The 13,227-nt window shown below is 46.7% G+C and overlaps 1 protein-coding gene across 3 annotated transcripts in view; it reads right to left on the reverse strand.

Moving 5' to 3' along the window:
- The window catches only part of RECQL (RecQ like helicase), a 290,842-nt gene that overhangs the window by 189,930 nt on the left and 87,685 nt on the right, over nt 1-13,227 (reverse strand). For all 3 annotated transcript variants that reach the window (XM_029600183.1, XM_029600182.1, XM_029600181.1), the window contains one exon: nt 1,615-1,813. In XM_029600183.1, the coding sequence (XP_029456043.1) occupies nt 1,615-1,813 (199 nt within the window). The remainder of the gene's footprint in view (nt 1-1,614; nt 1,814-13,227) is intronic.

Consider the following 13,227-nt stretch of genomic DNA (forward strand, 5'->3'; position numbering starts at 1 on the left):
CCTCTTTTAATGTGCTGTTCCGAAATGACTGAGACCTTCCTGAAGAATGAGGTGCTAGGGACTTTGTGTTCTTGTAAGGTTTAAATTGCTGCGATCCTCTACCCTTGGTTCTTCTGGGGGAGGAGCGTGGATATGTTCGTTTGCTCCTGTCTTCAGATAATCAGGGTACTGGAGATTCGTCCCATTTGTTGGCTAACTTCTCCAGTTTGCTCCCGAACAGGAGAGATCCTTTAAAAGGCATTTTTGTGAGGTTCGCTTTGGAAGTCACGTCAGCCGACCAATTTTGGAGCCATAATTGTCTTCTGGCCGCCACTGCGGCGGCGACACCCCTGGATAATGTGCGCACGAGGTCTGCAGTAGCATCGGTGAGAAAGGAGACTGCAGGTTCCATCACTTGTTCGGGCGTGGTAGCATCTCTGGAGAGGATCAAATAGGATCGTGCTACCAAGGCGCAGCAGGAGACAATTTGCAGCGTCATTGCTGAAACATCAAAGGACTGCTTAAGGATGGCTTCCAGTCTTCTGTCTTGGGCGTCCTTCAGTGCTGCTCCTCCCTCCACAGAGATCATGGTGCGTTTTGAGACTGCACAGATCATAGCGTCCATTTTAGGGAAGCGTAGAAGTTCCTTGGCCGTGGGCTCCATTGGGTATAGGTCTTCTAGTGCCCGTCCCCCTTTAAAACTGGCCTCTGGAGCATTCCATTCCAGGTCAATCAGTTCCTTGATGGGCTCCAACATAGGAAAATAGCATGAGGCTTTACGGAGGTACACCAACATGGGATTCTTTTTCGGTTCCGATGTAGGTTCCGTGCCTGGAAGACCCAGTGTCTTCATCATTTGGGACACGAAGGCTGGTAATTAGTCCTTGTGGAAGAATCGGAGCATGGCTCCATCCATAGGGGGATTTCCCCTTCTTCCAGGGAGTCTTTCCTCATCTGAGGTGTCTGGATCCCAATCCGGGATGCTCTTGGTTAGGAGAAGCATGTCTCGAGAGCCTCGGAAGGTGCTGGGAAGGGCTTGTGCTTCCGGCAGAGTTTGAGACAAGTGGACAGCCAGGGCTGGTTGCGCCTGAACAAAGTTTTGCAGCCCTTTGAAAAATTCCACCCAGGAGAAGGTTCCTGGGTCCATGTTGATACCAGAACGGATTGTAGTGGAAGCCCCGGAGGAACTTTCGCACCAGATCAGGGCCTAGTCAGAGGGAGGCTGCTCAACCCGATTTAAACCTCGTCAGAGGTAAATTTTCTTTCTTGTAAATGTTACACTATTCTCTTTTGGATAGTGTCTGCATCTGCTATGGGAAATGGAGAAATACTGAAAAGTTAAGCATGCTGCACGGGTATACGAAGGCTGACATCAACTTTGAAATATGACTCAGTCTCCCATCTGCTATCAGGAGAACACAATACCCATTGGTCCTGAGTCCATCTGGCTACACACTAGGAAATCCCTACGTAGTTGCAAATGAAGACTCATGGTGCCATTGCCCAACAGAGATCAGCTCTGAGTAAACTGATGCTCAAAGAAGGAAGATGAAACTGCCAGGACAAAAATATGATAAAAATAATCTTTCTATATTTTAATTGTAGTCATTTATTACTTAACAGTGTATACTATACCAGGTCTGAAGTCATGCCCCCATTGACTACAACAATGAACTTCATCCACTGCAATGCGAGAGAGTCTCCCAGCTTGGTAAGCCTTCTCCAGTCTTGACATAAACATTTTGCTCTTGGCAATTTTTTCTGGAGTCACATATAGCAACTTTAATTGGGATGTCTTATCAACCATTGCATTATGAACCCATTTTATGTGCTCCTGTTAAAAATCAAATATGAAAATATATCAAAATTACTACAAACTAAATGGATAGCATCTTGTTAATATCACTATTAGCAGTAATCTTAAGGAAGTACTGTGGATTCCATTTAAATCAGATGCTGATATTAAGAGCATTATACTTCTAAGAACACCTCTTGAAGCCCAGATGTTTTTTTCCCTATGAAACCTTGCTGTAAGATTTTATCCCGATTCTCCTATTATTTTGTTATTTTTAACAGCATTATAAAGATTTCACATTCCGGAGTCATGAAATATCAAGTAAAATAAGGATAAAAACATCTAATATTTTAAGTCTAAATTCTCAAATATATACACAAAAAACTCATACATACCAAATCCAGGAGAATAATTTACAAATTAAGCTACAGTTTTATAGATTCCCATAGTTTTATTCATTTCACAAAAATCTCTCCCTAACCCCCAAAGTTTGGACCCAATTAACAGCCTCTAAAGGCTTTGTCATGCTTTGAAAAACAATATCTAAGGGAATACAGTTTTCTTTCAACAAAGGGAAGCAACAGTTTTTACTTACAGTAGGTACTACAAGTAGTAGAAAAGCTCCTGTGCCTGAACATGTCAGTCCATTTTTTAAGTCTAAATGTGTGTAAATCTATGTAGTCAAAAAAATGTATATAAATTTCCATACATGTGCAGATGAAAAATGAATTGGATTGATTACAGCAGAAAATACCAGATTGGCAAGACTGCTGGACTTCAAGATCGTACAAGCTAATAAAAAATGGAGGAGCTGGCAGCCTGATCAACAGGGCTGGTATAGTTTCCCAGGCCCTGCTACCCAAAGAACAAAGGGAGGAAATGGTGGCCTGTTCAGCAGGGCAAGCATGGTTCTCCAGGTCCTGACAGTTAAAAGACGAAAACTGCCCCCACTTAAAGCCTCCTGATGTAGCCAAGGAGGATTAAGAAATTCATAGCTCAAATTTCCTTGCCTCTTTTGAGAATGTAAGAGTCAAAGACAGTCTAGGTCTGGCACACAGCACTGCAGCAGAAGTGGGGGAGAGCAGAGGAGGAGAGACAATGCTAAGGTGGAGTGAGAGAGAATGGGGCAGAAAAGTAGAGTTAGGAAGAGAGTAAGTGGGGGAGTGTGAGAGAAACATGAAGAGGTCAATGCGTGGGCAAAGAAGCATGAAGGGGCAATAGGATGGGGAGAGAAGAAGCTTAAGGGGAGTGACATGGATGGAGGAAGGAGAAGCTTGAAGGGAGAGAAGGTTCGAGGGAGCATGGGTGAGAGTAGTTATTTTTTGCCCACCCTTCCCATGTTCAGGATGGGGTACAACATAACATTCATAATTAATAAAAACAAGGAATCAAAAAATACAAATAAATATTAAATGTACATCACATAATACAAAAGCTCAAAACATAACATCAATCTTTAAATGACTGTTTAAAAAGAAAGGTTTTCAGTGCATTTTTAAAGAACGTAGGATCTTTCAGATTTCTAATTTCATTAGGCAACAAGTTCCAAAAAGTCAAACCTGCTATCGAGAAAGCTCTTTCCCTGGTTTTATCGAGTCATGCTATTTTAAGGGGAGGGAATATCTAACAGATTTTCATTTGCTGTATGGAGTGATCTTACCGGAGTGTGTATTTTCATGATGGCATTTATCCATGGGGAGTGTACATTATTAATAAGGAAGTGGATAATTGTAGCAAGTTTATACTGAACTCGGAACGCTATTGGCAACCAGTGAAATTAATGTAATACTGGAATAATGAGTTCATGGACTGGTGTACTAGTTAATAAATGAGCAGCAGAGTTTTGAATAATTTGTAATAGACGGGTAATGTAATTAGGCAAGCCAATGAGTAAAGAATTACAATAGTCCATACTAGAAAACAACAGCGCCAGTAAAATGGTATAGAAATCAGTGGTATCAAGAAATGATTTAAGATGTTGTAACAGATTTAATTTGTAATATGATTTCTGTATTCAACTTTTGGGATAACAAGGGAGCCTAAGGGGGTGGAATAGTGAGTCTAAGGAACATAAGAAGAAGTGAGAGAGAAAGAAGCATAGTGGAATCGGTGGGTGAGAAGCTAGAAGCATGAAGGCATAAAGAAACAAGGGGGGGATGGAGCCACTAGAACCTTGGAAAAGATGGCCACTTAATCCCTTTGCCCCACCAAAAATTTGAAGTTTAGGAGAACAAAACATACTGGGGTCAAACCAAGGGTCCATCAAGCCCAGCATCCTGTTTCTAACAGTGGCCAATCAAAGTCACAAATACCTGGTAAGTACACAAAAAATAAATAGATCTCAAGTTACTATTGCTTATTAATTAATAGCAGTTTATGGATTTTTCCTCTAGGAACTTATCCAAACCTTTTTTAAACCCAGTTAACTAACTGCTGTAATCATTGCCAGAGGATGTGAATTCCAGAGTTTAACTAAGCACTGAGTGAAAAATAATTTTCTTCAATTTGTTTTAACTGAGCTACATGCTAACTTTATGGCGTGATACACCCCCCCCCCCCCCCCGTCCTTCTATTATCTGAGAGAGTAAATAACTGATTTACATTAACCTGTTCAAGTCCTTTCATGATTTTGAGTACCTCTATCGTATCCCCCCCCCCCCACACTCATCTCTTCTCCAAACTGAATAGTCCTAATTTCTTTAGCTTCTCCATGCCCTTTATTTTGGTCACCCTTCTCTGCACTTTCTCCAGTGCGACTAGAACTTTACACATTATTCAAGGTGAGGTATCACAATGGAGAGATACAGAGGCATTATGACATCTACCTTTTTATTTGGCATTCCCTTCCTAATAATTCCTAACATTCATGGTTATTTATCAAATAGCGTTATGGCGTTGTTACATGCGTTAAGCACCTTTAACGCATGCAATCACACCATAACGTATGGTGCGATGCAAATCAGAAAAAGAGGAGAGGTTAGGGGCGGGATTCACCATTTTGCGAAGCCCTATTGCACGGCTTTAACGCAGATTTTAGCTACACCTTTTTCAGTAGCGTTAAGCCATGCGATAGCTTGCATTAAGGCTTTATCGCATGTTGCGATGTGTTCTCAAATGCCGGTTTTAGTAGTTTTGAAGCTCCCGGAGCACCAGCCTAGCTATCAAGGGCGAGAGAGTGAGAGAGCAAGAGAGAGACTAGCCATAATGCCCTCACACTTGATAGGTATTTATATCTCTATGGGAGGCCCACCTAGTAACTCGAGGTGAGGTTTAGATATTAGTGTAGGGGTTAGGGGCCACTTTGACATTCAAAGTGAGATGTACGAACAGAACAGTGCTCTCTTGTGAGGATTTGATGACCTTCGGAGTGAGGAAACTCACTCAAAGATGAGATTTGTGCAATGTTCTCTCAGCCTAGCTTGATGTTACCAAGGTAGAGAGTCCATCAAGCTAGGCTGAGAGAACATTGCACAAATCTCATCTTTGGGTGAGTTTCCTCACTCCAAAGGTCATCAAATCTTCACAAGAGAGCACTGTTCTTGACTCCAATACAGCCTCAAAGAACAAAGGGAAGTACAATTCTTTGAGTTTTAAGAAAAAAGTAAAAAATTCAAAAATTACTTTGCAAAGGTTGGACTAATGGACCTATGATTAAAAATGACCCACACAGGTGTGAAATACAAGTGTATACTTGCAGCACCATGGGTGTTATGAAGGTCCCAAATTCATAAATGATTTGTGTGGAAATGCCAAATTAAAAAATTATAGCACCTAAAAAACAAAAAAATTGTGATACAACCTATTTTTCTTGATGGTAATTGAAATCTCCCATTATTACTGCACTACCAATTTGGTTAGCTTCCCTATGTTTTCTTAGCATTTCACTGTCAGTCATCATTTTGTCCTGGTGGAAGGTAGACTACGCCTATCGCTATACTCTTCCCCAACACACAAGGTATTTCTAACCATAAAGATTTGATTGTGCATTTAGTCTCTTGCAGGATCTTTATCCTGTTGGACTCTATGCCATCCTGGGCATAAAGCACCACCCTGCCACCAAGTTGCTCCTCTCTATCACTACGATATAATTTGTGCCCCAGTATAGCACTATCCTATTGGTTATCCTCTTTCCACTATGACGCTGAGGTGCCAATTAAGTCTAAGTCATAATTCACTGCTATACAATTTTTGTAAATATGTTTCATAACCCTCTCCGCCCCCCCCCCCTTTTTTTTCCTCGCTGGATTTCTGGCTCTTCCTCAGAGCCCCTATTCTTTTGTTTATTGTTCTCATGTTTCCCCCCTCCCTGTTCAATGTAATTTCAACCTTTCGTTATGACGTAAACCGATATGATGTGTATTTTAATGTCGGTATAAAAAAGCTGTCAAATAAATAAATAAATAAATATACATACACTCTAACTCTCCATTCTGCCTTCTTAGACTTCAGGCATTAGCATAAAAAAAACTCACTTTGAAATTTTTGTATTTTCAATTGACAGGGATAAATTGGAATCTTTGAGCTCAGGTGAGTATTTAATTATAGGCACTTGAACTACTTTTCTTATTTATTTATTTATATTCTTTTATAGACCGTCGTTAAGTATTTTACTGTCACAACGGTTTACATTTAGGCACAAAATACATTACGGTATAAAAATTAAAAGTGCCATTATAATAAAATCTGGTACAAAGTAATAAAATGAAATATTAAGCCTAACTCAAAATCTTAAACTTTACCTCTATATTAAAAATTTATTGTTTTAAAATAGAAACTCTATATATAATAAAATCATCCAATCCGAAATATAAATTGAACCTTAAATTTTACTTAATCTATAATCTAGCAGCAATCGTCATAATAAAAAGGAAAATTAGTTCTTACCTGTTAATTTTCGTTCCTGTAGTACCACGGATCAGTCCAGACAGTGGGTTGAGCCTTCTTTCCAGCAGGTGGAGACAGACTAAAACTTGAAGGATGCCCTATATCAGGACAGAGCCTATCCTCTAACCCTTCAGTATAACGTATGTCAAAGCATAAAACAATAAACCCAAGAATAGGATCAAGCAAGTAACCAAAAAGCTCAACGGAGCAACCATAGATTAATGTAGAAGCATGGTATACCTATACGCTCTTGCATAAACTTGGTATAAAATAACCACCAAGGCTTCCGGTGTAAATGCTCAGTAATCTTGCACCAAGGAAAACATGAAAATCTGCAGACCTGCAAGAAAACAAGCTTCGAGAGGACAGAAGACAGACAGGGAAGGGCGTCTGGACTGATCAGTGGTACTACAGGAACGAAAATTAACAGGTAAGAACTAATTTTCCTTTCCTGTACGTACCCGGATCAGTCCAGACAGTGGGATGTACCAAAGCTTCCCTAACCTGGGTGGGACCGAGACAGTCCCGCTCGAAGCACTTGCCGCCCAAAGGAACCGAACACCGGAGCGTGTACATCCAGACGGTAGTGCCTAGCAAAAGTGTGCAGAGACGTTCAAGTGGCGGCCCTGCAAATCTCCTGCGGGGAGACAGATTTACTCTCCGCCCACGAAGTAGCCTGAGAACGGAGAGAATGAGTCTTCAGACCCTCAGGAAGCGGACGATCTTGACAAAGATACGCCGAGGAAATGGCTTCCTTCAACCACCGTGCAATCGTGGTCTTAGAAGCCTGCTTACCGCGGTTGGGACCACTCCAAAGGACGAAGAGATGGTCTAATACACGGAAGTCATTGGTGACCTGGAGATAGCAAAGAAAGACTCATTTCACATCTAGCCGAAGGTCGCCACCTGCCGTACCCGCAATCTCCTCCGGAGAGAACGCTGGGAGTTCGACCGACTGGTTGACTTGAAAAGCGGAGACAACCTTAGGCAAGAAGGAAGGAACCGTCCTGAGAGAAACCCCGGAATCGGAGAAACGCAAGAAGGGCTCCCGACAGGACAGCGCCTGAAGCTCGGAAATACGGCGAGCAGAGGAAATAGAGACCAGAAAGACAGTCTTTAGAGTAAGATCCTTGAGCGTAGCGTGGCGAAGAGGCTCGAAGGGAGCCGCACAGAGAGCACAAAGGACCAGGTTGAGACTCCACGACGGACACATGGCCCGAGAGGGGGGGCGGAGGTGTCTAACGCCCCTCAGGAAACGAATCACGTCAGGGTGAACTGCTAAGGCATGACCGTCCACCCGACCCAGGAGAGAGCCGAGCTCAGAGACTTGAACGCGTAGAGAACTGAAGGAGAGGCCCTTAGAGAGACCCTTCTGAAGAAAAGAAAGAATCAAAGAAATCGAGTCGGAGCGCGCAGGGACACCGGCCTCCGTACACGCGGACTCAAAAACTTTCCAGATGTGCACATAAGCCAGAGAAGTCAACTGCTTCCGGGCTTCCAGCAGGGTGGAGATGACCTCCTCCCTATAACCTTTGCGCCTCAGGCAACGCCGTTCAAAAGCCAGGCCGCAAGACAGAAGCGATCGGCCTGGTCGAAAAATACAGGCCCCTGCCGGAGGAGACGAGGGAGATGACAGAGGCGCAGGGGCCCGTCCACCACTAGATTGATGAGATCCGCGAACCACAGCCTTCGCGGCCACTCGGAAGCGACGAGAATTACCGGTCCCCGGTGGAGCTCGATTCTCCTGAGAACTTTCCCCACCAGTGGCCACGGGGGAAACACGTACAGAAGGACGTCTGCTGGCCAAGGTAGAGCCAGAGCATCCACGCCCTCTGCGCCATGCTCCCTCCAGCGGCTGAAGAACCGATTGGCCTTGGCATTGCGCAGAGTCGCCATGAGGTCGAGGTGAGGAGGACCCCACCTGTCCACTATCAGAGCCATGGCCGCATCCGCGAGCTCCCACTCTCCCGGATCGAGCGACTGCCGGCTGAGGAAGTCTGCTTGAACATTGTCTTTTCCGGCGATGTGAGAAGCCGCAAGGCACTGTAGGTGACGCTCCGCCCAAGCGAGGAGACGGCTGGCTTCTAAGGCTACCAGGGGACTGCGAGTGCCCCCTTGGCGACTGATGTAGGAGACTGTGGTGGAGTTGTCGGACAGGACTCGTACCGCCTTGCTGCGGATCAGGGGAAGATTCAAAGGAATCAAGGCGGAGCGCGCAGGGACACCCGCCTCCGTTCACACGGACTGAAGGGCCAGGCGGACCGCCAAAGTTTCCAGTCGATTGATGTGCCAGCGCGACTGAGTCAGGGACCATGTCCCCTGGGGTGGACTGAGAAAGGCAGACCGCACCCCAGCCCAACAGGCTGGCGTCCATGGTTACTATCGTCCACTGTGAAGCTTAAAGAGGCATCCCTTGCAGGAGATGAGGAAGACACAGCCACCACTGTAATTCGTCGGTAGTAGAATCCAAGAACGGAAGGACTACGTGGAACTGCTCCGACACTGGTTGCCAACGAGACAGCAAAGCTTTCTGTAACGGACGCATATGAGCAAAGGCACAGGGGACCAGATCGATGGTAGAAGCCATGGAGCCCAGGACTTGGAGATAATCCCAGGCTGTCGGGAAGATAGCGCAATCAGATTCTGGACCTGATCGATCAGCTTGAGGGCTCGCGCCCGAGGTAAGAATACCTTGCCTACTCGGGTGTCGAAGTGTGTTCCCAGAAATTCCAACTCCTGGGAGAGCTGAAGCTTGCTCTTGGAAAAGTTCACTATCCACCCGAGAGAGGCAAGGAGCTCCAAGACGCGATCCACCGCCCGCCGGCAAGAGGTCTCCGACTTGGCCCTGATGAGCCAATCGTCCAGATAGGGATGGACGAGAATCCCCTCCCGGCGCAAGGCCGCTGCCACTACTACCATGACCTTCGTGAAGGTGCGAGGAGTGGTCGCGAGGCCGAAGGGGAGAGCTCGAAACTGGAAGTCCTGGTTGAGAATGTGGAATCGGAGATACTTCTGGTAGTCGTGGTGGATGGGAATATGAAAATATGCTTCTGCGAGATCGAGGGAAGCAAGGAACTCTCTGGGACGGACCGCCGCAATGACCGCCCGTAGGGTTTCCATGCTGAAGAGGGGGATCTTGAGGGCCCGATTGACCCTCTTGAGGTCCAGGATTGGGGGAAAGGACCCGTCCTTTTTTGGCACGGTGAAGTAAATAGAATACTGGCCGGCGCCAATTTCCCCTTTTGGGACTGGGACCACCGCCCCCAGATCCAGAAGCTTGGAGAGAGTCTGGACCACCACATCCCTCTTGGCCCGGCCGCAAGGGGAGAACAGAAAGAGATCTGGAAGTTCCCGGACGAGGTCGAAAGCGTACCCGTGTCTTATAATGTCGAGGACCCACTGATCCGACGTGATTTTGACCCATTCCTCGAAAAACAGGGAGAGGCATCCACCGAGGTAAGGGACCGAGGAATGGGTCGGCTGAACTTCATTGCGTGGCAGGTTTAGTGGTGGTACGCACGGGCTGGCCTTCACGAAAAGGCCGCCTGCCACGAAAGGACTGCGACCAGGACTGCGCATGAGAAGACCCCCTCGCAGCACCGCCCCGCCCGTGAGAAGCGGAGCGACGCTGACCCCTGAAGCGAAAGCGAGAGGCCGCGAAGGACCGAGAAGACTTAGGGCGGTCCTCTGGAAGCTTATGGACCTTGTTGTCAGCCAAGGAGTCCATAAGCTTGTCGAGGTCCTCGCCAAAGAGCAACTTACCTTTGAAGGGAAGCGTGCCCAGCCGGGTCTTCGAGGACTGATCAGCCGACCAGTGGCGTAGCCAAAGGAGCCTCCAGGCAGCCACTGCCGAAACCATCGCCTTCGCCTGCACACGGACCAAATCGTAGAGGGGGTCTGATACGTAAGCGATTACCGCCTCCAGATGTTCGGCTTGCTCTGCCTCACCTGGCGGAAGCTGGACCCACTGGAGGCCCGCCCGCATCATGAGACTGCTACAGCAAGACACCCGAACCCAGAGGGCTAGGACGTCAAAGATGCGCTTCAGGTGAGCCTCCAGCTTATGATCTTGTGAATCCTTCAAGGCCGTGGAACCTTCCACCGGAATTGTGGTGTGCTTGGCCACTGCAGAAACATAAGAATCCACCGATGGATATCGCAACAGCTCCAAGCCCTCTTCTGGGAGGAGATAGAGCTTATCCATCGCACGCCCCACCCGGAGCGCACCCTCAGGAGCCTCCCATTCCCGCAGGATAAGGAGCTTAAGCATGGGGTGGAAGGGAAAGGCCGAGGCCGGAGCCCGGAGCCCTCCCAAAACCGGGTTCATATCCTTAGGGAGTGAGGCCATGAGATTATCCACGGAGGGACTTTCCAGACCCAGCTCCTCAAAAACAAAAGGGAGGAGGGGCTCTAACTCCTCCTTACAAAAAATACGAAGGGCTCTGGGGTCATCCCCCTCTGGGGGGGGGGGGGCATCCGCCGAATCTGAGGAAGCAGCGGGGTCCGAGGACCCGGGAGACGGCACCCCCGGGACCACCCGCACTGGTCCCTGAGGTTCCGCGGCCGGTCCAGTGGTCAACAGCGCTGAACGAGGGATTTTTGGCGGGGGGGGGGGCAAGGGGGGGCTTTTATCCAGCTCATGCAGGCTAGCTAGATAAGATTTGTGCATGAGGAGGATGAAATCCGCGGAAAAAGGGACCCTGGATTTGTCGGGGGGGGGGGGGGGGGTAGGGAGAGGGGGGTGGAGCGAGGGAAGGTCAGGACCCCCCCCTCCTGGGGACCCGCGGGGGCCAAATCGGGGGTTAAATCAAAAAAATCTGGCCCCCCAACCCCAGGGAGCACTGAAATCGTCCCCGATGAAAACTCCAAGATGGTGGCCGTTCCCGGGCTCTGCCGCCCGGGAAAAGCCTAGCCATGCTGGGAGGAGTGGAGCCCCGGGCTAAATTTACTTGTCCTGCCGAGGAGGGACCTTCCCCACCCGGCAGGCAAGCAGTGCAGAGGCCCTGACACGAAAAACACAAAGAGGACAACCCACAAGAAAGACAAGCTGTCAGCTGGGACATAGCTAAACCTAGGCTGAAGAAAAAAAAGTTGAAAAAAAGCTTGATTGACAGCCTGCACAGCAGGAGAGAGCAGGTGGGAAACCTGCTGCCTTCTGCTTCTCTGACTGCCGGTTCTAGCCCTACTCTGACCAGAAAAAAATAAAAAAGCTGGTCAACTGCTGCAAATAAGTTAGAGGTAGGTGAGTACCTGCAACTTATTGAAAGTTTAACACCTTTTAACTCCTTTTTTTTTTTTTTAAACCGAGCGCAGCAGCGGGTTCAAAACCCTCTCGGCAGCCAGAGGGGGGGAACGAGGCCCAGAGAGCGTCGGTCCCCACACCTAGAAGCGTCCACGGACTCAGGACTATGCAGGGAACCCCCTCCTGCAAAAGGGGACAAGCCCCCCTGAGCCGGGCAACGGACGTCTCCCACACAAAAAACAGAAAAGCACTAAAGAAGGCAGAAATTTCCTTCAGAGATCCTTTTTTTTTTTTTTTTAAACAAGAACCAAAAGAAGTACTTGCTTGAGCCTAAAGAGAAAGAAGAGGCTGACTAGCCTACAGCAGAGAACCGAAGGGGAGATGCTGCACCTGCTGGAGACAGTCGAATACTAAAGGGTTAGGCTCTGTCCTGATATAGGGAATCCTGCAAGTTTTAGTCTGTCTCCACCTGCTGGAAAGGAGGCTCAACCCACTGTCTGGACTGATCCGGGTACGTACAGGAATTAAGACTAAAATTTAACATGTAAAATTATTAAGACCATAACTATCGTTATGTGTATATATATAATCAGATGATAGTTTTGTTGCTAAAAAAATTCTATACCTGCCTAGCCAATATATTTATTTCTCCTGTTCCTTACAAAATGCTTGTTTAAAAAGCCATGTTTTTAGCATTCCTTTAAATAATTTATAATTTTGCTGAATTCTTAATCCGAGGAATTCCGTTCCATAAAACGGGACCTGCTAATGACAGAGCTCGATCTCTCACTTGTGTCAAATGTGCTGACTTTATCGAAGGGATTGATAATAATGCTTTACTAGCAGAACGAAGTTTCTCTGAGGTGTATGTACCCGCAGAGCTGTAATAAGCCATTCAACCTTATCGTCAGATTAGTTTATGTACTATACATGACACTTTGTAATGTGTCCTCTAGTCAATTGGTAGCTAATACAGTTTGACCAGTGTTGGTGTAATACGATCCCTTTTCTTTTTTCCTGTGAGGATTCTGGCTGCAGAATTTAACAAAATCTGTAAAGGTCTAATCGTGGAGTAAGGCAATCCTAGCAGCAAAGAATTACAGTAATCACTACTGGTAAATATAAGTGCTTTTAGTACTGTTCTGAAATATGAAAATGTTAATAAATGTTTCAATTTCCTAAGTATCATTAGTTTTGCGTATCCTTCTTTTACTTTCTCTGTTGGGGTGCTCTAACTCTAAATGCTTCATTAATATCCTTCGCAAATACCTCCCTCTAAAACAGCGGTTCTCAACCTGTGGGTCGCGACCCCGGCGGGGGTCGAACG

Source organism: Rhinatrema bivittatum, chromosome 4 (genome assembly GCF_901001135.1).
Source record: "Rhinatrema bivittatum chromosome 4, aRhiBiv1.1, whole genome shotgun sequence".
Classification (NCBI taxonomy): Eukaryota; Metazoa; Chordata; class Amphibia; order Gymnophiona; family Rhinatrematidae; genus Rhinatrema; species Rhinatrema bivittatum.